General features: G+C 40.8%; 1 protein-coding gene across 9 annotated transcripts in view; it reads left to right on the top strand.

Moving 5' to 3' along the window:
• The window catches only part of SHANK3 (SH3 and multiple ankyrin repeat domains 3), a 521,647-nt gene that overhangs the window by 430,280 nt on the left and 66,881 nt on the right, over window positions 1–24,486 (top strand). For all 9 annotated transcript variants that reach the window (XM_077264301.1, XM_077264298.1, XM_077264303.1 and 6 more), the window contains 3 exons: window positions 20,575–20,688; window positions 20,900–20,975; window positions 22,191–22,273. In XM_077264301.1, the coding sequence (XP_077120416.1) occupies window positions 20,575–20,688; window positions 20,900–20,975; window positions 22,191–22,273 (273 nt within the window). The remainder of the gene's footprint in view (window positions 1–20,574; window positions 20,689–20,899; window positions 20,976–22,190; window positions 22,274–24,486) is intronic.

Genomic DNA, 24,486 nt, shown 5'->3' with positions numbered 1-24,486 from the left:
TTGGCATGTGCCATCCAATTTCACTTGCAGTACATAAGGACTTATTACCAGTGGTATGGCCATTTCTCCAAAGTGCCCCATGTGCTGTTTTTCAACAAAACAACGGCAGGCTGCATGTTGCTCGTGCTTCTATGAACAGCCTGTGTGGCCTAAACCTGCTTCCATGTCCAGCATCTCAGAACTTGTCTCCAGCTGAGCACATCTAGGTCATCATTGGTCAGCAATTGCAAAGGGGAATACCAGCAGTGAATTTTCATGGTTTGCATGCTCAAGTGCATTCAGCTTCAGCAAGTCAGAATATTCCTCAGACAACCATTAATAACTTAATTGACAGCATTCCAGGGTGTGTAAGTGCGTGCACTTGTGCATGTTGTGTTCATACACAATACAGAAGAAGTCATGATGTTTTGAAAATTTTGTTTCCTTTTTTTAAACATTTGCATATCACAAACATATCTATTGATCCTGTGATTTGCATGATTCCATGACCTTTCCTTCTTTGGAAAAAAATTAATATACAATGAAAATAAGAAGCCTACACACCCTTGTTAAAATGCCATTTTTTTATAATTCAAGAAAAATTATACCAAGAAGAATAATTTCAGAACTTTTCCCACCTTTAGACTATGTGCGCACGTTGCAGATTTGCTTGTGTAAAATTCTGCGCGGTTTCTGCCTCTCTTGGCAGAAAATGCAGTTGAAAATCCACACGGTTTTTATGCGGATTTTCATGCAGATTTTCATGCGGATTTTCTTGCCTTTTTGTAAATTCATAGAGCTAAAAAAAAGATATATTATTTAAAAAAAAAAAGAATTGTGATGTCATTTCCTTTTTCAACCTCTTCAGCCAGATACCCTCATTAATATTAACCCCTTCAAGACCTTGCCCTTTTCCGTTTTTGCATTCTCGTTTTTCGCTCCCCTCCTTTCCAGAGCCATAACTTTTTTTATTTTTCCGTCAATATGGCCATGTGAGGGCTTGTTTTTTGCGGGACAAGTTGCACTTTTGAACCACATCATTGGTTTTAGCATGTCGTGTACTAGAAAACGGGAAAAAAATTCCAAGTGCGGTGAAATTGCAAAAAAAAGTGCAATCCCACAATTGTTTTTTATTTGGCCTTTTTGCTAGGTTCACTAAATGCTAAAACTGACCTGTCATTGTGATTCTCCATGTCATTACGAGTTCATAGACACCAAATATGTCTAGGTTACGTTTTATCTAAGTGGTAAAAAAAAAATCTCAAACTTTGCTAAAAAAAAATAAAAATTGTGCAATTTTCCAATACCCGTAGCGTCTCCATTTTTCGTGATCTGGGGTCGGGTGAGGGCTTATTTTTTGCGTGCTGAGCTGACGTTTTTATTGATACCACTTTTGTGCAGATACGTTCTTTTGATCGCCCGTTATTACATTTTAATACAATGTCGCGGCGACCAAAAAAACGTAATTCTGGCGTTTCAAATTTTTTTCTCAATACGCCGTTTAGCGATCAGGTTAATCCTTTTTTTTATTGATAGATCGGGCGATTCTGAACTCGGCGATACCTAATATGTGTAGGTTTGATATTTTTTTGGTTTTATTTTGAATGGGGCGAAAGGGGTGTGATTTAAACTTTTATATTTTTTTAATTTTTTCATTTTTTTTAAACTTTTTTTTTTTACTTTTGCCATGCTTCAATAGCCTCCATGGAAGGCTAGAAGCTGGCATAGCCTCATCGGCTCTGCTACATAGCAGCGATCATCAGATCGCTCCTATGTAGCTGAATTACAGGCTTGCTATGAGCGCTGACCACAGGGTGGCGCTCCCCGCAAGCCGGCATCAGCAACCATAGAGGTCTCAAGGAGACCTCTGGTTACTATGCCGTCGCATAGCTGACCCCCGATCATGTGACGGGGGTCGGCGATGCGCTCATTTCCGGCCCGATGTCCGGAAGTGCCGGTTAAATGCCGCTGTCAGCGTTTGACAGCAGCATTTAACCCTGCTGTTCTGTTTAGATTTCACATACACTTGTACTGTTCCCGGTCATTTTTGACCGTCCTTATAAAATAATCATTTTTAGCTAATCTAAGTGGTTTTTTTAAACAGTTTTTGCACTATTATATTGCTTGTGAAGATGGTTGTTCAAATACCAGAAAAAAAAATAAATACAAAGCTTGTTTTATATTTTTTTTATATCCAAAAGGGAACATGGTATTTTTTCGATTTTTGTAAAAATTGATTATTTTTGCAGATAAAAAAAAAATCTTGATCTAAATGTTAACTATAAGTAATAATATCAAACATTATGTAGATATACTTTTTTCAAAGGCAAAAAAAAAAAAAAAAAAGCTTTTTTCTCTATAAAATGGCAAAAAACGTTGTTTTTTATACACTTATACTGTTCCCGGTCATTTTTGACCGGACCTAACAAAGTTGTGATTTGTACCTAATTCAAGTGTTATTTGATTACCTGTTGCATTGTTTTACTGTATGTGAACATGGTTTTCAATAATCAGATGAAAAATTAAATCCAAAACTTTTATTTTTTGAATCAAATAAATTAACATTTATGTACAGTGTAATACTGTACAACCAGCAAACACATGGAAAATCAGAAAATCATGATTTACAATATGAAATGTTGACAACTGAATGGAACTAGATCTATATGAACAGCAGGGTAAATAAAAACCAGTGAAATAAATTGCGCATAGCTATACTGGAAGCGAATCCGTCGGCTGTATCGCAACTTGAAAATGTTGGTATGTGTAAATCTGTTCTGACCAAAAGTAGTCAGATACATTGATAAATAGTAGTAGATGCAATATATAGTTCAAAATGAGGTGATAGCACCTTTATTTTTGTCAAAAATTGTCTGGAGAGCTGAATAAAGGCCTATCGGTCATTTTTGACCGAACAGTACAAGTGTAAAAAAAATTGTACCAAATAAAGTAAACAAAAATTTAAAAAAAAAAAAATTCCCACAGAGAGTACCCCCCTAATGACGAAAAGTCAGGGAGCCTCAAGTCTCAGAATCACACGCTGAATTTTTATAACATTATAGAATTTCAAAAACGGTCATTTTTGACCTAACAGAACAGCAGGGTTAACTAGTTAATAGCGGCGGGTGATTCACAATTCCACCGTCGCTATTGCGGGCCCATATCAGCTGTTCAAAACTGGATGGAACTGATTAAGAAAATGGAGACAATATGAAAGCTAATGTTAAAAATTCAATAGGGCATATCACTCAAGCAGAACTGATCGGCTCAGGTCCACTGGCACATAGATTATTATGTAAGTCAATAACTGATAATTATTCAAAACCAAGCCTACAAGTCTATGTGGAATACTATGCACTATAGTAAGACACATAAGAGAAATCTTTCAACTGGTTCTTGCCCCTTCATCTGTGAGCAGTATGCTGTAGGGACAGAGACCCTGACTCCAGCTACATATAATTTACTGAGCCTCTTACTGCAGGTTTGATAAAATTACTGCTTTATCTGCTGCAGATCTACCAGTTCTACGAATGCTAATCTCTGTAGAAACCCGCCCATACCACTGATTGGCAGCTTTCTGTATACACTGTGCATAGGCAGAAAGCAACCAATCAGAGGTCGTGTGCAGAGTTATGCATTAGCATGAGAGAAAATACTACTTAAATAGCCAGGCAACCCCTTTAAACTTTTGAACCATCAATGTTATTATGCTAAGTGTCCTTTCTGAAATACTTGGGGCTTTTTTGGGGAACCCAATCCTGGTACTCTTCTTAGAGTTGTTCATAACTCAGTCTTTACATCTCCAGCTCTAATCTTTCTTCTTTGTTGTGCTAGAGAAGTACAGTACTTTTTGCTATCGGTTTTATATATTTTGCGCACACACAAGGTGACTGTATATGTAGTGACATTCTTCATTTCTACTAGAGAACAATGGTAGGAAATCTTTCCATTACCTGTATAGGCTCTGGGCCTGTATTATTTGTCACGTAATATTATGTTGCTTTTATGTGAATGTGAAGCCTGCTTTGTATTATACTGTATATTAGAACATTTTATGTTTCTACTATTATTATTTTGTTCTCATGTGGATTGACAATTCTTTGTATGACTGTGTTATTGTGAGAATGTTGGATGTTCTTGTGTTTTCATCTCATGCTTTGTCTCACCGACTGTTTTATTCTCCATTCTCCATTGCAGATGCTTTCGTACATAACGTAGGTAACTATCACATTCTTATCACAATTAGATGGTGCCCCTCACCCTGTGTAATTGTTAATCGCCCTTTTACCCTTTCCTTATCCTTACTTTATGTTCTGAACACCCCTTTTTAAGAGACAATAAGGAGGAATCTTAGTCTCGAAGGCTTATTTTAGGAAAATATTTAAAATTTTGACTAGATTAGGCAAGTATATTGACCAATCAGAAAAGAAGTACCATGTAACAGACGTTGGTTTATGTGTCAGCTAAAGTATACTTTTTGTTGCATGGCAGGATAATCAGGCTTCTTGTTATAACTACTGTACCTAGCCATGTTCAACACAGAACAAGTGAATATACCAGAACTTTGACAGCGTTGACTTGTGTGAATTCAGTATTTGCAATACCATAGTTTGACAAATGACTCTGTTTTTGAGTCTATAATGGAATATTTGGCAAGAAATTAATGTGTTTTCAGCCTCTGTATTTAAGCATGGGTACTGTTATATTAGGGCTAATCACTGGTGAATAACATGTTTTATATATATTTATGTTTTATATTTATTTATAAATAGATATGAGCTTTTGATGGAATTCACAGTGTTAGGGCTCTTTAAGACATCATTGTGTCAGGTACGTGTGGTGACAGTTTTCATACGTACCGGATACAATTACACACGTAGACCCATTCAAGCGAATGAGTCTGTGCACATGTGTTTCCATGGACCACGTGTTCGTGGGCAAAATACGCTGGCATGTCCGTGTTTTTAACAGCGGCACAAGCTGCAAAACATCCCGCACAGGGATGACACATGTATAACATCCATGTGTCATTAGTGTGACACGTACCGGTACCTGGGAAGCAGTGATACTGTTAGCGCTGTTCCCCGGGTGCCGAAGGCCACTCTCCTTATTCTCCCCTGCTCGCACTGCGATCGGTGCTAGCAGGTGAGAATGTTGAGAGTTGTATTCAGCTGATAACAGCGAGAGCAGGCGGCAGCTGATGGGAATATTCATCAGTCTCCGCCTGCGCTAAAAATAAATGAAAAATATGGCGTGGGTTCCCCTGTATTTTTGATAACCAGCAAGGCAAAACTGTCAACAAGGCTGGTTATCAAAAATAGAGGGGTCCCAATGCTGTTTTTTTTAATGATTTAGTTAATTTTAAAAATAAAGTGGTGCCCCCCATTTTTGTCAACCAGCGTTGCTAAAGCAGGAAGCTGGGGACTGGTATTCTCAGGCTGATAAGGGGCCATCGATATTTATGTATTGTAAATAGACACTCAGCAAGTATAAAGTCTTTTATTTGAAATAAAAACAAAACACACTTTTCCTTTTTTATTTAAAATAACAAACACTGTTATACTCACCTAACGCCCATTCCATTGAAGCCCTCGTCTCCTGCAATAAAAGAAAATAAAAAACAGTAACATCCCTCACCTGTCTGACATTTCTCACAGTGATCTGCGGTGAACTCACTGACTTTTTCTCACAGTGTTGAGGTCACCGCAGTTCAGCCCATCTGGGAACCCAGCCTCAGTGACCCGCAGTAACCTCAAAGATGTCACCGCTGGTCACTGATGTTGTGCACGCAGCAGCTCATTCTCCTGGTGGTTCTCAGCCTGGACAATTGCATCTTGGCACCATCCAGGTTGAAAACTGTTTATCCCCAGACATGGATTACGGTGTGGGACAGAACATCGGATAGGTGAGGGATATTGTTGTTTTTCATTTTTGTTGTATTACAAGAGACGAGGGCTTCAATGGAATGGGCGTAAGGTGAGTATAATGTGTGTGTTATTTTTAAATAAAAATGGAGAAGTGTGTTTTGTTTTTATTTGAAATAAAAGAGAAAAATCTTGCATGTGTTTATTTACCATATAACTATAGGATTAGTAATGGATAGGTGTCTTATTGACGCCTCTTCATTACTAAGCCATGGGTTTGATTTCACCTGACAATACAAAGATGACATCAACCTTACAAATATGAACCCCACTTGCCACCGCCACAAGGCAAGTGGGAAGAGCCAGGCAAAGCACCAGAATTGTTGCATCTAATAGTTGCACCTTTTCTGGGCGGCTGTAAGTTGCTATTTTTCTTTTTTTTCCGTGACACATTTTACTTTATGATAATAGTAAATTTAGGTTGATATGTTTTGTGTTTATTTATAAAAAAAAAAATCTGAAATTTTACAGCAATGTTTAAAAAAATTGCAACTTTCAAACTTTGAATGATTATCCATTTAATTCAGATAGTCATACCACAGAAAAACATTAATAAATAACATTTCCCACATGTCTGCTTTATGTTAGCACCATTTGTAAAATGTTATTTTATTTTGTTGGCATTTTAGGAGGTTTAAAAATGTAGCAGCAATTTTTCCTTTTTTCAAGGAAATTTACTAAATTATTTTTTTAGAAGCCTATCTAGGTTTGAAGTGACTTTGGTGGTCCTATATATTTGAAAAATCCGAAAAGTGATACAATTATAAAAACGGCACCCCCCCAACATATTGAAAACTGCTGTCAGGTAGTTTATTTACCCTTCAGGTGCTTTTCCGGAATTAATACAAAGTGACATGACAGAAATTAAAAAGTTGGTTTTTACCACCTAAATGTCGCTGACTTCTGAACAGGTAGCACTATATGCGGCAGACACTAAGGCCACTATTTGGCCGTAAAGTGCCATGGTGAACATCAGGGCCACACAATCATGATCTCAGGGTGCTAAAGGGGCTAAAGAGGAAGGCCCTGCACTCTGTTACCATTTATATGATCTAGTGACTATTGACAGCAGCATCTAAGAGCTGATATGGACGGTGCCAACACTGATCATGGCTGATGCAGCAAGTTGTCAACTATAGTGTACAGCCGACACCTGCTGGATTGTCACCTGTCTGGGGATGCTATTTGTTTATATCTCAGGTCAGAAAAAAGACGTATTGGCGGTCATTAATGGGTTAAACTGGAGAACACCCCTTTAATGTTTTATTTTGTAGTTAGTTGCCTGCCGCTTGGAAAAAGCAAATAATCAAATAATAAAACATGGCAATAATCATGTAGCTAAAACTATAGAAACATACCCTTGTGATCCTAGATTACACTGTAGATATGATACTCTCAATGACCACATTAAGTGCTCATTCACAGTAATAGGACCCCCCCTTTAACCTGAGAATAGTCGGAATTCTTCATAGCATAGATGTAGCAAAGTACAGGAAACATTTCTTTGGTGTCTGCTCCATAACGACATGATAAGTAGAAGCAGTTGCTGAACAATTATTTGCTGCTTCTTCATTCTCATGCGGGAGGTGCTCCTTTACATTGGGATCTGATGACTGTGGAGTCACCACACTGAATTCATAGTCTTCTGTGTGGAAGCTGAGATGATGTGGGTTTTCGGATATGCTGGAAGTAGCAGTTAGGACACGGAGTGACTGTAGAGAAGGATATGACATTTAATTCAGGCGGTAGTCAAGACTCTCGTGTGTCAAGATGACATTTTTTACAACACAACTACAAGTCTGAAATGTTGGCATTATGGATTCATACGGTTGATGGCCAAAGTTTGACATTTACAATTCAATGCTAGTAGTAGGACTCGAGATGTTTGTTTCGAGTTCAGTTTTTTTCCCATTGTAGCCATGGCCTCTTGCTCCTGCAGAACATGTAGAGGCCCCACATGGTTGTTTCAGTTCTGTCATCTCCCTGTCAGCTTGAGCCATCTGGTCATTCTCTGAACCCACTCATTAACAAGTTGGTTATGCCCACTTCTGTACAGCATTATCTGTAGACCCCAGAGACTGTATGAAAATGACCAAGACTAAGGTGAGCTGCTTATGTCTGATGGCCATCACGTGTTGTGCTCTTTGAGGACATCACAATGTAGAATGCATGTACTGTTGGCAATTTACAGTACCGTTCAAAAGCTTGGACCCTCCTGTTCATGCAATGGTTTTCATTTTCCTTATTGGAGTAGTCACAGTGTAGATTCAGACTGAAGGCAGCAAAATCACAAAGGAACACATATGGAAACAAGGTGTAAAGAATTCCCAAAAGTGCTTAGCAGTAGTTGACTGCTTTGCTTTCATTCAACGGTCCATCTCATCAAAGCTATCTCAATAGGGTGGAGGTCAGGTGATTGTGGAGGCCATATCGTCTGATGCAGCATTCCGTCCTCTCCTCGTTTGTCACATAGCCCTTATAAAGCCTCGAAGTGTGTTTTGTGGAATTGTTCTGTTGCACGAACACAGGTACATTTTATTGACACCATTTTGAATGCACAGAGATACCATGACGAGAGCATGAGGCCCATTGTCGTGCCATCCATCCACGACCATCATCTCATGTTGCAGCATGATAATGCACGTCCCCATGTGGCAAGGATCTGTAGACAGTTCCTGGAAGCTGAACACATCCCATTTCTTGCCTGGCCAGCATACTCAAAGCCCATGAGCATGTTTGGGATGCTGTGGATTGGCGTATACGACAGCGTGTTCAGGTTCCTACCAGTATCCAGCAACTACACACAGCCAGTGAAGAACTTTATGCGTAGAGAATGTTTTGCACTGCGTGAGGCAAATGGTGGTCACACCAGATACTGGCTGGTTTTCTAACCCCCTACAACTCCTACAATACTGTAAAACTCCGCATTTTATAATGGCCTTCTATTGTGGCCAGCCTAAGGCACACCTGTGCAATAATCACGGTGTCTTTTCAGCATCTGGATATGCCACACCTGTGAGGTGGATGGATTAGCTCGGCAAAGGAGAAGTGCTCACTAGCACAGATTTACACACATTTGGGTAGGTCTTTGAGCTAACTCATGAAAAATGGGAGCAATAACCAAGGAGTTGCCGCTATATTTTTGTTCAGTTTATTTAAAAGGGAATACTAACCTGCATTTCTATTTATAAAACACTTCATTCCCTCAAGGCATCAACCCCCCAAAAATACCCCTTTTACAAACCGTTATACACATCAGTCAAAGCAATTAAGAGATTCTGTGAAGTTATCTGTACAGAAAAACCTTGGCGCTTAAAGGGGTTGTCCTGTCTTAAAGGGAATCTGTCACTAGAAAAATGGATATTAATCTGCAGATATGGGGATAATCTGCAGGTTGATAGTGTTATTAACCTGTCCAACACCTGCACTTAGCCGAACGCTGCTGGGGGAAAATGAATTTATATTGTCACATTGGCAGCGCCGACGCGGGTTCAGTTACCGCTCTGAGTATACAAAATGGTTGGCTGTAACCGCGCCTCCAACCCTGGCTGACAGCCTGCCCCAATGTTGAGCCAGCGGCCGTGACGACATGAGGCGCAGCCAATGCTCTGTGTTCTCAGAGCGGTGACTGAAGCCTAGCCGACACCGCCCCCGTGACTGAAACCTGAACGAGGGGGGGGGGGGGTAAAGTTTATTTTCTCCCCACAGTGGTTAGTTAAGTGCAGGTGCCGGGCAGGTTCATAACGCTATTAACCTGCAGATTAACCCCATATCTGCAGGTTAATAGAGTTTTTTCTGCTGACAGGTTCCCTTTAAGCTACAAGTCTGCAGTCATTCTGTGTGACTGCAGACTTGTGAATACTCGCATATCGCGCACTTCTCGGTGTGATAATTCAATGGGGAGAGGGGTCATGTGACCGCAGATATGCAATATGCATACTCCTGAACGAGTCCGCACCCATCTAGTGGGAATCTGGCGAGAGGTATGCATATTGCATGCTTCTGGCCACATGACTGCTTGCTCCGTACATCAGAGAATCCTCGCAGCGCGCAGTGCACACGATGTGAGGATTCACACGTCTGTGGGCATGACAGCATAATTTGCAGGAGCCGATGTTATCACCGGCCCCTGCAAATCACGCACATATGTGATGCACATTTCGGCAGTGTCACTGTACCTTTGTAACCTCTTTTAGGTGAGAGGTTACAGGCCTCCTATACACATCCAATGATCGGCCAGTATCATGGAATTCTGTGATTTTTTCCCACATTAATGACTTGTATGGCCAGCTTAACTCTTGTGTCTTGTGAATTAAGTGTTAACGTGTAAGATTCACTTTTCTATTTACAATGTTGTCGTTGGAATTAGCACAGTTCCTATGATATGGATAATTCTTGGACAATGCGTCCAATGAATGAATGTCCGCCAGTTGAATTTCTATGCTGCCAATCACCGCGCTCATTGGCAACTTGTATCTTTTTCTTTCAGTCCATACTTTAGATTAAGAGCAGTTATTTTTGGGCTTGGCAAAAGCTGTAGAGCTAATGGATTTAGGCTATGGGCACACGCTGCGGATTTTGCTGCGGATCCGCAGCGTTTCCGCAGCTGCGGGTCCGCAGCAGTTTCCAATGAGTTTACAGTTCAATGTAAACTTATGGGAAGCCGAAAACGCTGTGCACATGCTGCGGAAAAAAACGCGCGGAAACGCAGCGGTTTACATTCTGCAGCATGTCAATTCTTTTTGCGGAATCCACAGCGGTTTTACACCAGCTCCAATAGAAAGCCGCAGGTGTAAAACTGCAGTGGAATCCGCACAAAAACCGTGGTAAATCCACAGTAAATCCGCGATAAATCCGCCTGAAAAACGCACAGTTTTTGCCCTGCGGATTTATCAAATCTGCTGCGGAAAAACCTGCAGTGGACCATTCTACGTCTGCACATACCCTTATAGTAAAGCATTCATTAAAACCCCCAGGTCTGGAGAGCATTGATGTAGAATAGGGGAGGATGAGCATGTGAAAGGTTATTCCCAAAATACTAGTTATCCCTTATACGGTATATTAGATAGGAGATAACTTGCTGATCACTAGTGCTCCAACTACTTGGACCTCCAGGGATCCCAAGAACAGGGATCTGAGCCATACCTTGAATGGAGCAAAGGCATAATGCTCAGTCTCCGCTCAATTCATTGGCTTTTTGAGAAAGTAGAGATGTCTGTGGGAACACCGGAGAATGCAGAGAATAAACACTCAACTATTTTCTACAGAGCCATAGACAATGTATATACTGGAGACTGAGCATCTTCACCTTCACTCCATTCAAGTCAGTGCTTTGAAAAGCTCCACTTGTGGAAGACCCCAGTGGGGGACCCCAGCTAACTTGCAGTTTTGACTATAACCCTTCAAAATAAGAAATATGGGGCAGGGAGATAGTGTAGAATGTTGGAAAAAGTCATAGTAACCAACTTAAGAAGCATCAGTATAACATGCATCATGTCATGAATGTAATTTATTGGTAGAAATCACAAGAGGTGATCTTTGCTAGTGGAGCACGTGGGTAACCTATTACCAATTATCCTGGTGTATTTTACCAGGATCAGGTGAGTAATTCTCAGAATTCTTCTTTAGAGTGCTTTCTTCTTTTGCCTTTATTTTCTTCAGCCCAGTAAGTACTTTTTAAGAGACTTTGGTCTCAATTCATCAAAGTTTTACACCAGTACGGCGTAAAAAGCTTTGAAAAGTCCCATATTTTTGGCACAATGATCATGACGAGCGGTGGGGTTCGCTATGCACAAATCTTGCTCCAGTAGGAACTGGAGTAGGATTTGTGGCGAGGCGCACACAGTGATGTGCACCACCCCTCAGACACTCCTGATTCCTGACAAGGCATACACCTCTTCATTAATTTAGGAGCCTCTGAGTCTTGAACATCCATCGGTCTTGGGGAATCGGTCCCATAATCTTGCACCCAAATAATTAACTTCTACCTTAAAAATGTCGTGATCTTCAATGTTACATGCCTAGTATTTCCCATATGTCATCTGACCTAATTTTCATTGTATTTATTATTCAGAACATCATTGTTTGAGGTTTTGTGTGTGATGGAGCAGTAGAGGTCTTTCCTTGAACAGCAGTTCATTGAATGGCGTAATGCATGTTCAGCAGGAGGTTACCTACAGTCCTTGCTCTCCATATTTTCGATATTTGCTGTTTAAACATTGTGTCTTAGTTATTAAAATGTACCTGTTGTTTTAGGTGGCTTTTCAGAATAAGCTGCCTATACATGAAGAATAACACTCTTTCTGGCCATTGTCTGCAATCTTAACCAGTTTTCCCTGAGCACGGCTCCAGAGAGGATGTAGACTGCTATATTATATAAAGTAACTACAGATAAGTGAAGATCCTGTTCCCAATCTCTGTGGCCATTTGCAAAAGCAGCAGCAACATGGAGGAGATTATGTAGCAGTACTAAGCAGTGTAGCTGTAAATCCCGTGCTGGGGAGAAACAGTTAAACACTTTCTACAAAGAAATAGCTCTATATCTGTGTCTCTTTCTGCTTTAGTCTCACTTAGCTCCTTTTTTCTCTTCCCCCTCAATAGACTTTTATAGGCAGCAACTGTAATCTAATCCTTTCATGAGCTGATAATTTATCTTTGCCGATGGAAGATTTGGACAATGAAGTCATAGTAAATGATCAGTGTAGAAGGGAGAAGGAGAGAATTCTGATAAGTGGGGTAGGAGCATTTTTCTCTAGTAAGATTTATTGCAGAGTATCTTATCTTTTCTTGCACTATTGATTTATGAGAGAAAAAAATAAACAAGTTTTATTCTTTAATTGCACTTAAAGAGTTCATAAAAATGAATTGCAAAGTGCGCTGTTGTCCCACCTCTATAACTGTATATAATAATATTATAAAACTGAGTATACAAGTCAATAAAATTCCTACTTGCTAACTGGTGATCCAGAGTTCCAGTTGTCCAAAATGTTAATATACTGAAGAATGTCTCAACACGCTCACTGGCGTTCCTGCTGCAGATTAGTGGTGTCAGTTTAAATGATCTGGAATGGAAGGGGGAAGGGAGCATTACATGTCCAAATGCTTCTTATTGGGAGACTCTCAGTATGGCGTGGAAAAGTCGCTCCTGTATCTCCAAGTGTTGGAGCGGCGCTCTGGCCGGCAGCACCAGATCAAACTGAATGTTACGGAGCAAACGTTTCCGTGATCCGTGACATCATCAAACTACAGAAAGGTCCATAGAGTAAAAGGAAGCTGATGATCCTATTGGGATAGATTCGGCAGATCCCTTGCTCATTGCAGATTTGGTATACACACCTGGGTGGGAGCTTTTACTGTTTTTGACAGTAAGGCTATGTGCACACGTTGCGGATTTGTTGCGTTTCCGCAGCGTTTTTCCGCTCGGACATGCTATAAATCCGCACTAGATTATTAAAGCAATGTTAATCAATAGCATTCCTGAATTGTTGTGCACATGCCGTGGAAAATTCCGCCCTTATTCTCAGCGTTTTATTTTCCGCAGCATGTCAGTTCTTTTTGTGGATCTGCAGCGTTTCTGCACCCATTGACTTCCATTGAGTCAGTCAAATTGGCAGCAAAACCGCAGGTGTAAAAAGGTTTGCGGATTTGCTGCGGATGTGCCGGCAAAAACGCTGCAGAAAGGAAATGATTATTTCACATCTGTCCCAAATTTCTTAAATAATGTGGGGTGCTAGATAGTGATGAGTGAATATACTTGTTACTCGAGATTTCTCGAGCATGCTCGGAGGTCCTCCTAGTATTTTTTAGTGCTCGGAGATTTAGTTTTTCTTGCCGCAGCTGAATGATTTACATCTGTTAGCCAGCATAAGTACATGTGGGGATTCCCTAGCAACCAGGAAACAACCACATGTACTTATGCTGGCTAACAGATGTAAATCATTCAGCTGCGGCGATGAAGACTAAATCTCCGAGCACTAAAAAATACTCGGAGGGCCCCCAAGCATGCTCGAGAAATCTCGAGTAACGAGTATGTTCGCTCATCACTAGTGCTAGACAATTCCACCATAACAATATCTCCTTTTGTAAGCAGTTATATAGCTTTCTTTACTACTTAACCAAAAAACGAAAAGATTCTAGCATAAAAAAAATTAGAATATTCTTTATTATTCGAAAACAAATAAAACATAAAACACCAATCAATAAATAGACAAAATGACACAATCAGAATGGTACAGGTACAGGCAATGGTACACAAATAAGCTGCCCACTAAGGGAAAAAGGTAAAATCAACATCAATATATAGAAATCCTATGTATTACTCATCACATATGCCCAGTGGTAGGCTTAAGGTGCCAAAACAATTGCCAAATGCTAGATTTAAAGTGCCAAGTGCAGTGTAAACCCAGACAAAATTAATTTACAAGCGTCTGAATCATCCTATATAATCAACCTAATCAACACACACCCGGAAGAAGCTTGGATGCGAAACGGCGTATGGGTTGGGGCGGTACGGCTGTTCCCCTTCTTTCCACTATGAGATCTCATTCTGATTAATTGATTCAGGTGATGTACTTATAACTTAATGCATTTCACGATATGTTTTTTGCCCCATGGTTTCACTTGAAATTTGATGCTTTGATGCCTTTTTTTCATAGTTTTATGAGTTGGATTGATTATCATAGCTAGGTTGATTATATAGGAGGATTCCGACGCTTGTTAATTAATTGTCTGGGTTTACACTGTCACTTACGGCACTACCGCTGTGTGAGAACTTTCCCATGCAGCGGTGCCGTAAGTGAGAGCACTGGAGCTGATCAGCTGATGAACTCCAGTGAACTCTCATGGCAGTGCGGTGATACACTGCCGAAGGGATTACTGCTGCTGAGAGCTGATGTATTTCGCCTGGGGGGGGGCAATATCCATGGCCCCATCACCTACTAATATCAGCCCACAGCTTCTGCCTAGTCTTTGCTGGTTCGATTTTATAGGAGGACCCCATGTCAATCTTTTTCTGGGGTCTGTAAGCTAGCCAGGAAAGGCTAAGCAAACAGCTATGAGTTGATATTAATTGTCTGGGAACCTTTATGGCTATTGGCTCCTTCCCAGAATATTAACATCAGCCCTCAGCCGTCGGCTTTCCCTCTGCTGGTTATTGGAGCCCACACAATTTAAAAAAAAATGTTTTTGAAAAATAAACATATTGCATACAGTGATGGATGTCAGTCACTGATAGAACCACCCGCCGGACCAAAAACCCCAGAAAGAGCAGAGAACTAATTGCTGAAAACAGGTTATATTGAATCTTCTCTCATATAACTATATATCAATCTGCTCGGCCCTCCCTACTCTGTAACATGGTCCCTGCAGATTGGATTGTAATTTCATGGTGACAGGTTCCCTTTAATCTATATTTTGAATATAGAATAGAAACCTCTACTGCGTTATCAGTGGAGACATCCCTAGTGCATTCATTGGCAACATTCATTTCATGATAAGTCTTAGAAATTATAGTTTAAAAAAATCTGAAAATGATCCATTACTTACAACAACTCACCTATACATTTTCCCTGGTGAACCTTATTGTCCCATCTTGTTTAAGTAATTAATGTCGGTGTATAGAAATATTCTAGTTTATATCTAGAAGCTGAAAACCAATCCAGACCTAAACTACCGTAATATATATAATTATTGAATTATCTTTTATAAATGTATGATAAATGCTGTTTAAAGCACCTTTGCATGATGTGCAGCTAGCTGGTAGATTAATTGCAGGATGTTAATTTTTTGGGGGGTAATGTTGTGAAAGTGAAAAAAAAGTGTTCTAGTTTTTCCCAGTCTTACATGAGCAGTAACATTAAGGTGTTCTAGTGTTGTACATTCAGTTGTGGAAATGAAAGGGCATAGGAGGAGGTGCAAGATTTTTTTTTTATTAGTTATTTTATGCTTTCAATTCAAACCCAAATCCCTGTTCCAGAATGTCGAATCCATTTGTTTTATTCCGCCATGCATGTGACCTTAAGATATCCTTTCCCCTACTCTCCTGTTTCCATTACTGACCTAACCTTCCTCTTTCAGCTTATGTCAACCAAGCAGTTATATTGCTTAAAGGGGTTGTCCAACCCTGTTGGAATATTTGTCAAGCATTGGAGCTTTGTGAATCCTAAAACCGTGTAGTGTGCACACTGTTAGGATTTATCTAGGCTTGCTGGTTCTAGCAGTCATCATATGATGGCAAGTGTGCAAACTGAATGGTCACCTGTCGACTAGATCTGATCTGAACATTGAGAGATTTGGCTGAGAATTTAGTTGGCAAGTGGTCGCATGTAACAGATGTCATATAGCAGTAGCAGAGTGGTACCCACATGACAGTGTGTCTGTGACACCACAAGTATATACTTATATAACCTTAAGGCCGGCGTCACACTAGCGATTTTTACGGACGTATGAGCGCAGAAAATACGTCCAGAACATACGCATTGCACACGGCCCAATGATTCTCTATGGGGCAACTCCTATCTGCCGTATATTATGCATCCGTTATATATGGTATGTTACGGGCGTAGAAAATCGCAGCATGCTGCGTTTGTGAGCGTATTGCGCAAAAAAATACGCCAATGAAAGTCTATGGGGGCGAGAAAAATACGGATTACACACGGACCATGCGTGTGACTTGCGAGAAATACGCACCGGTGTTCTATAGAAAAGCCGGCAATTCAGTGCGGTGTGCAGTAAAATCACACTGACAGAATAGAATAGGTAGAATAAATGTGCACACATAGAATGTGTATATACACTCACTGGCCACTTTATTAGGTACACCTGTCCAACTTCTTGTTAACACTTAATTTCTAATCAGCCAATCACATGGCGGCAACTCAGTGCATTTAGGCATGTAGACATGGTCAAGACAATCTCCTGCAGTTCAAACCGAGGATCAGTATGGGGAAGAAAGGTGATTTGAGTGCCTTTGAACGTGGCATGGTTGTTGGTGCCAGAAGGGCTGGTCTGAGTATTTCAGAAACTGCTGATCTACTGGGATTTTCACGCACAACCATCTCTAGGGTTTACAGAGAATGGTCCGAAAAAGAAAAAAAATCCAGTGAGCGGCAGTTCTGTGGGCGGAAATGCCTTGTTGATGCCAGAGGTCAGAGGAGAATGGGCAGACTGGTTCGAGCTGATAGAAAGGCAACAGTGACTCAAATCGCCATCCGTTACAACCAAGGTAGGCCTAAGAGCATCTCTGAACGCACAGTGCGTCGAACTTTGAGGCAGATGGGCTACAGCAGCAGAAGACCACACCGGGTACCACTCCTTTCAGCTAAGAACAGGAAACTGAGGCTACAATTTGTACAAGCTCATCGAAATTGGACAGTAGAAGATTGGAAAAACGTTGCTTGGTCTGATGAGTCTCGATTTCTGCTGCGACGTTCGGATGGTAGGGTCAGAATTTGGCGTAAACAACATGAAAGCATGGATCCATCCTGCCTTGTATGGAGCATCTTTGGGATGTGCAGCCGACAAATCTGCGGCAACTGTGTGATGCCATCATGTCAATATGGACCAAAATCTCTGAGGAATGCTTCCAGCACCTTGTTGAATCTATGCCACGAAGAATTGAGGCAGTTCTGAAGGCAAAAGGAGGTCCAACCCGTTACTAGCATGGTGTACCTAATAAAGTGGCCGGTGAGTGTATATGTCAGTGAGACACATATATATATATATTTATATTTAATTCAGCGCTAGATAGCAGAAAAGCCGGTAATTCAATTGCCAACTTTTGCTTTCTCCTTCCCAAACCCGACAGGATATGAGACATGGTTTACATACAGTAAACCATCTCATATCCCTTCTTTTTTTGCATATTCCTCTTTACTAATGTAACAAGTGTCTCTGTGTAAAATTTTGGGTTTCTAGCTATTAATTTAAAGGGTTAAATCCAGGAAAAAATTGGCGTGGGCTCCCGCGCAATTTTCAACGCCAGAGTGGTAAAGCCAGTGACTGAGGGCAGATACTAATAGCCTAGATCGGGACCATGGTTATAGGACCCCCCCTGGCTAAAAACATCTGCCCCTAGCCACCCCAGAAAAGGCACATCTGGAAGATGCGCCTATTCTGGCACTTAGCCTCTCTCTTCCCACTCCCCTGTAGCCGTGGGATATGGGGTAATGAAGGGTTAATGTCACCTTGCTATTGTAAGGTGACATTAAGCCAGGTTAATAATGGAGAGGCGTCAATTATGACACCTATAAAGTATTAATCCAATAGAATGAAATGGTTAATAAAACACACACATTATTAAAAAGTATTTTAATGAAATAAAGACACATGGGGTCATTTTACACCCAGGAGCTCTGCTAATGCCCTCTGCTGGATGAACTCATATGAACTCGAACATTGGAAAATATTCTGAAAAGTTCCCAGTCTCGAGTTCATGTGAGTTCATCCAGCAGAGGGCGCATCACCGCGACTCGAGGTAACTACAGGACATTCCCCTGCATTCCTTTCATTCACAAAGTTTTACAGACAGGAGCACAGCTGCATTAGCAGAGCTCCTGGGTGTAAAATGATTTAGCCCCTTCAGATGGATTTACAGCGTGGGACAAGACTGAACGACGGAAGGTATGGAATATTGTTGTTTGTTTTGTTTAACTTTATTTCAGGTGACAAGGGTCTTCAGGTGGATTAAGAGTATAATAAAATATTAAAACACCCTGTGTCTTTATTTCATTCAAATACTTTTTAATAATGTGTGTGTGTTTTATTAACCATTTCATTCTATTGGATTAATAATGGATAGGTGTCATAATTGACGCCTCTCCATTATTAACCTGGCTTAATGTCACCTTACAATAGCAAGGTGACATTAACCCTTCATTACCCCATATCCCACCGCTACAGATGAGTGGGAAGAGAGAGTCTAAGTGCCAGAATAGGCGCATCTTCCAGATGTGCCTTTTCTGGGGTGGCTGGGGGCAGATGTTTTTAGCCAGGGGGTCCTATAACCATGGTCCCGATTTAGGCTATTAATATCTGCCCTCAGTCACTGGCTTTCCCACTCTGGCGTTGAAAATTGCGCGGGAGCCCACGCCAATTTTTTCCTGGATTTAACCCTTTAATTTAATAGCTAGAGACCCCAATTTTTACACAGACACTTGTTACATTAGTAAAGAGGAATATGCAAAAAAAGAAGGGATATGAGATGGTTTACTGTATGTAAACCATGTCTCATATCCTGTCAGGTTTGTGAAGGAGATAGCAAAAGCCGGCAATTGAATTACCGGCTTTTATGCTATCTAGCACTATATGAAATATAAATATATATGTATATGTGTCTCACTGACATATATACTGTATATATGTTTTTAAAAATATTTGAGCCGATGGATCCATGATATGTCCATTTTGCAAGCCTGCGCAAAAAAATCACCGTACGGAAGCCATACAGATGACACACGGATAAATTTGTGCGTAAAAATTGCATCCTCGCATTGAATACGGAACAGTGTTTTGGGACAATTACTGCGTATTACGGCCGTAAAAAATGGACCGTATTGTCTTATGCCTAGTGTGATGCCGGCCTTATACTTAATCTTACCTCCTGAAAGATAGGCATCTGGTGGCCAATTGTCTAGCTACACCCTTCCAAAATGTATATTTTCTTACCACTAGTAAACCCTACTAACTAGTAACATCAATGTTGTACTTAAAGTGTAAACCCTGGAATACTACTTACATATTTTATAAAAGCTGTAAGACATGCAGTGCACATCTTTAATATGTATCTATCCTAATTTATTCTTTGTTTGTCTTTTTTATCATTTTTTGCTCCCTTAATTGAACACGATGTTCATTTTACTGTCGTGCAAAATAATTAACTATTTGATACTAAATGTCACTAGATAATATAATACACTTATTATGTAACAATGAATGTACAGTATAAAAAAAAGTTAATGTGTCATGGAAAACTGTGTATGATACATTCAAAGAGGCTGTCGCATCTTCTGTCTTCAGGAGAAACCCCCTCACCTGGCTTCCTGCTTGCTGAGAGGGCGCTGAGTGCTCCTGAGGATTGACAGTTTTAGACCCATGGTGTAGCGGGTCCAATCTGTGCGATCTCTGATGATGCAGCTTTGTCTCTGCCACATCAGAGAAGCACAGAGGCACTGAAGCTCACCGGATCCGGACACAGAGCAGCACTTCCAAGCTGTATAGAAAAGAGCTTGGAAGTGCTGCACTCCATGCCTGGCCAAGTCTAATAGACTGCAGCGGTGGTTGGAAAATTAGGCAATGAGGAGTAATTATAATTCTCTTCATGCTGGAGAACAGAGAAAGTTACTTACTTTCCGATACAGTATGTTCTATTATGATTCTATCCTGTGTCCATCAATAAACCCGACGTTGTGCATCATTCCAAAACTTAATTGTAAGAAAATAGCGGCACTCACCAGTTGGCTGATCCACAATGTTTAATCCATGTGCAGGTTAGTACAAACACATCTTGGAAAGTGCAGAGGGTGCGGGGAGTGCAGCGGGACGACAGCCGTTTCGTGCGATTAGCACTTCTACGGGTCCAGGACGTAGGACGTTGGACCCGACGTTGTCCCTTTATCTGTGGGCTCACTTACATGTATTTTTTAGTCTAATTTTGTAACTGTTTTTCTATTTGCAGTGCTGAGTATTGGTGAAGGCGGATTTTGGGAAGGATCGGTAAAGGGTCGGAGTGGATGGTTTCCAGCAGACTGTGTGGAGGAAGTGCAGATGAGGCAGCCAGATCCGCGTCAAGGTATGACAAATACAGCGGTATCCTTCAGGGAGACCTGTATAGAAAATTCTATCCACAGGCATTCATTGATGGACGATTTTACATTTTTTCCTAATGATTTTACTATAAAGTGTCTGCTTATGTAGTACGTATCAGTAAGTGCTTCAAGGCTGTACAATAACATGGGCTAGGACTTCATTTTGTCTCACACATAGTTGGCTCTGTCTTTTAGAAACTCGTGAAGATCGGACAAAGCGTCTGTTCAGACATTACACAGTTGGATCCTATGACTCCTTCACTTCTCATAGGTAAAATCAGTTTATCATACAGTTATACTCAGTTTTCAAAATCCATAAGCTGTCGTTGTTCTCAGCAGCACAGGTCCTGTTTACACAGGCTGACCCAGCTTCAGATACACACTGAATGATCACTAATGGATTGATCAGTGCCCATAGACTGCCAGTGATCTCGGCAGCACAGGTCCTGTTTACACAGGCTGACCCAGCTTCAGATACACACTGAATGATCACTAATGGATTGATCAGTGCCCATAGACTGCCAGTGATCTCGGCAGCACAGGTCCTGTTTACACAGGCTGACCCAGCTTCAGATACACACTGAATGGTCACTAATGGATTGATCAGTGCCCATAGGCTGCCATTGATCTCGGCAGCACATGTCCTGTTTACACAGGCTGACCCAGCTTCAGATACACACTGAATGGTCACTAATGGATTGATCAGTGCCCATAGGCTGCCATTGATCTCGGCAGCACAGGTCTTGTTTACACAGGCTGACCCGGCTTCAGATACACACTGAATGGTCACTAATGGATTGATCAGTGCCCATAGGCTGCCATTGATCTCGGCAGCACAGGTCCTGTTTACACAGACTGACTCGGCATCATATGCGCATTAAATGATCAGTAATATATTGCTAAATATTGATAAATTGACCTTGTTCTCGGCAGCACAGATCCTGTGTACTCGGCACGATACACTGCTGTAAACGATGATCTTTGGTGCAGCACCAATGCTCATTGTACCCAATAAATGAGTGCTTTGTTTTGTTAGACTGCAATAATATCATGAAGTAGAGTTGCTAGTAAGTCTTCCTCAGGAAACTCTTGCAGTATAAATGGACCTTTAGTTGGAAATATACCTTAGAAAGCTGCCGGCTGAACGAGACAACTCGGGTAATGGCTTCTCTTCTGTGAGTAGTAAGGCTTGGCGTCTAACACCCAACATGGCCAAGCCTCGTCCACATTTGGCGGATGACAGGTCCTGCTGAAAGTGACTGCTTGGGCCATTTAATACATAGGGGCCCCAGTGCATTGACAGTAGTAGAGCTCACCAATATTGTGATGGTGATTTCACTTTGGTTCTGTAAATTGTGATTGGATTAACGTTTGTGCACAATGCTCGGATTTGTAGTAAGATGGAGACTCTTCTGATATACAGAACACCAGCTTCTCTTTTGCTTTTTTTTTTCGTGGTATTGATCTGTCATGTGAATTTTTGCAGTGATTATGTCATCCAGGAGAAGGTTGCACGGCTGCAGAAGAGGGAACTGGAGGGATTTGGTTTTGTGTTAAGAGGAGCAAAAGGTATGTCCGACTAGCGAATCATACTGCATGAAAGGTTGTGGCTGTAGGATTATTACATGATAGCTTTACATAGTTGGGACACTAGCAGGGATAGCTTCTTTAGATGAGGAAATCGGTTTCCAACACATTTATAACAGTTTGCCAAGACCGAAGCAACAAATCTAGTTTGCTCCTTTGATATCAGTAGTCTCAGCCATCACTAGGCTGGTGCCAAAATACAACCGGTCTTAGTACATTGCTCGTAGCGGGTTCCCATTATGAGCAATAGGAGTCAATTCCTGTCTTTCTTGCCTCTGAGCTTTATTCAGTGTAAGCCTACGTTCCCATAGGTGTTTGGTGAGTTTTTGATGTTGCAGATTTTTGGCATCACCTCTGCCCCTATTAGGTACATTTCCATTTTTGAGTGCATTGTTAGCATGTGTTGTTTTGACGCTGCAGCTTTTTTGGTATGACCTGTCATGTTTTTAATAAAGCTACTTTGCTTTGATAGTTTCTGGTATTTGGCTTTGACAAAACCTTATTGATACAGTCCTGTGTGTGGATTACATGCTTTTTTAGTGAGTTTCCCACAGCGAAATGCACAAAAAACAGACATGTAATTTCTACCTGCAGATTTTCCGCACCTAATGCAAATCTATGGAAAAATCTGCACTTAAACCTCACAAGAGGAAATGACATGTTGCGGATTTGAAACCCCCGCCGCAAGTTAATTTACGCTGCGTAAAAACATTGCACAGGGGCCATGAGATATTTATACATCCCATCCACATTGCTGGAACTGTAAGACGCCGCGTCAAGAACTCACCAAAAACTCATCGTAGGAACCTAACCTAAAAGCACTGTGTCTTATTACGGAGAACTCTCTATAGGCACACAGTAAAGGGCCACCAACCACATAATAATGATCCAACTACATATACATAGTACTGTGCAAAAGTGTCGCATTTTGTCAGTTGGTAAAAATAAACTATTATATCTTTATTTTTGAAAGCCTCCTTTCTTTGCAGCAGTTTTTCCATGCCTGCTTAGAACATTTGCACAGTATTGTATGCATGTGTGTATATATATATATATATATATATATATATATATATATATATATATATATATATATATATATAATATATATAATTTGCTGCTAGAAGATTAGAAGGTGCTTATTTCATTTAACCTATTGAAAACACATTCACTGACAGGCAGACCTAAAGGGGTATCCCCATCTTGAAGATCCTATCCCAATATGTGGTAGGTACAATAATAACAATATTAGGAAATATCTCCAATTAGAAATGTAGTATAGTTCTTCTAATTCACTGTGTCGCTTACCCCATGTAGACAATTGTAGTAGCTTAGGTATCCATGGGTACGACCACTCATATAGTGACAGTAGTTGTAACCATGGATATATACGCTATTGCAATGCTGTGCACATGGAGTGACATAGCAAATCAGAAGTACTGTACTATACTACTTTTCTAATTGGAGGCATTTGCTAATATTATTATTATTATTATTATTTTTATTAATAAACCTACTACATATTGTGATAGGATTTTGAAAATGGGAATACCCCTTTATTCATGGTTAGGAGGAATAGCATTTGATGAAACGTTCATTCTCCTGCCAGGTATGTAGGGTGTAAGTGCACCTAATATTCATTGAATCTTTAGCTGGCCATACTGATTAGATAGTTGTTGGTTGAGCAATGCTTTGGCCGATCTTTTGGTTGACAGCCATCTCAGCGGACACTCACATACACAGAAGCACTCATTCGGTCGAAGCTGCCAGCTGAGATATCGGTCATCAGTTTATCTCAGGGAGAACAATGCGATCGGCACTCCGAAATCAGACACGCATGATCAATGTCTCTCATGACAATCAGTCAGACAGTGTCCTCCTATACAAACCTGAGGATATCGGCAGGTTCAGACCACATTAGTCTATTGTGCATGGGGGCCTTTACGGTCACATCATGTGATGAAGTGTCACTGCAGCTTTGGGCGTGGATTACTGGCTGGGGTGATGTGCGATTGACTGTTTCCCATACCAGCCACATACCCTGTCACTGTGGCGGCTGCACCATTAAAACAGCAAATTAGGGAGCCCCGTTGGAGATAGGTGCAGGTCCCAGTGATGTAGACCCACACCATGCCATATCTTGTAGTTATGCCATAAATATGTGTTAGGAGACAACCCATATAAAGCAGATGTAT

The sequence above is a fragment of the Ranitomeya variabilis genome, chromosome 5, assembly GCF_051348905.1.
Source record: "Ranitomeya variabilis isolate aRanVar5 chromosome 5, aRanVar5.hap1, whole genome shotgun sequence".
Lineage (NCBI taxonomy): Eukaryota > Metazoa > Chordata > Amphibia > Anura > Dendrobatidae > Ranitomeya > Ranitomeya variabilis.
This window is presented reverse-complemented; position numbering and strand designations above follow the sequence as displayed.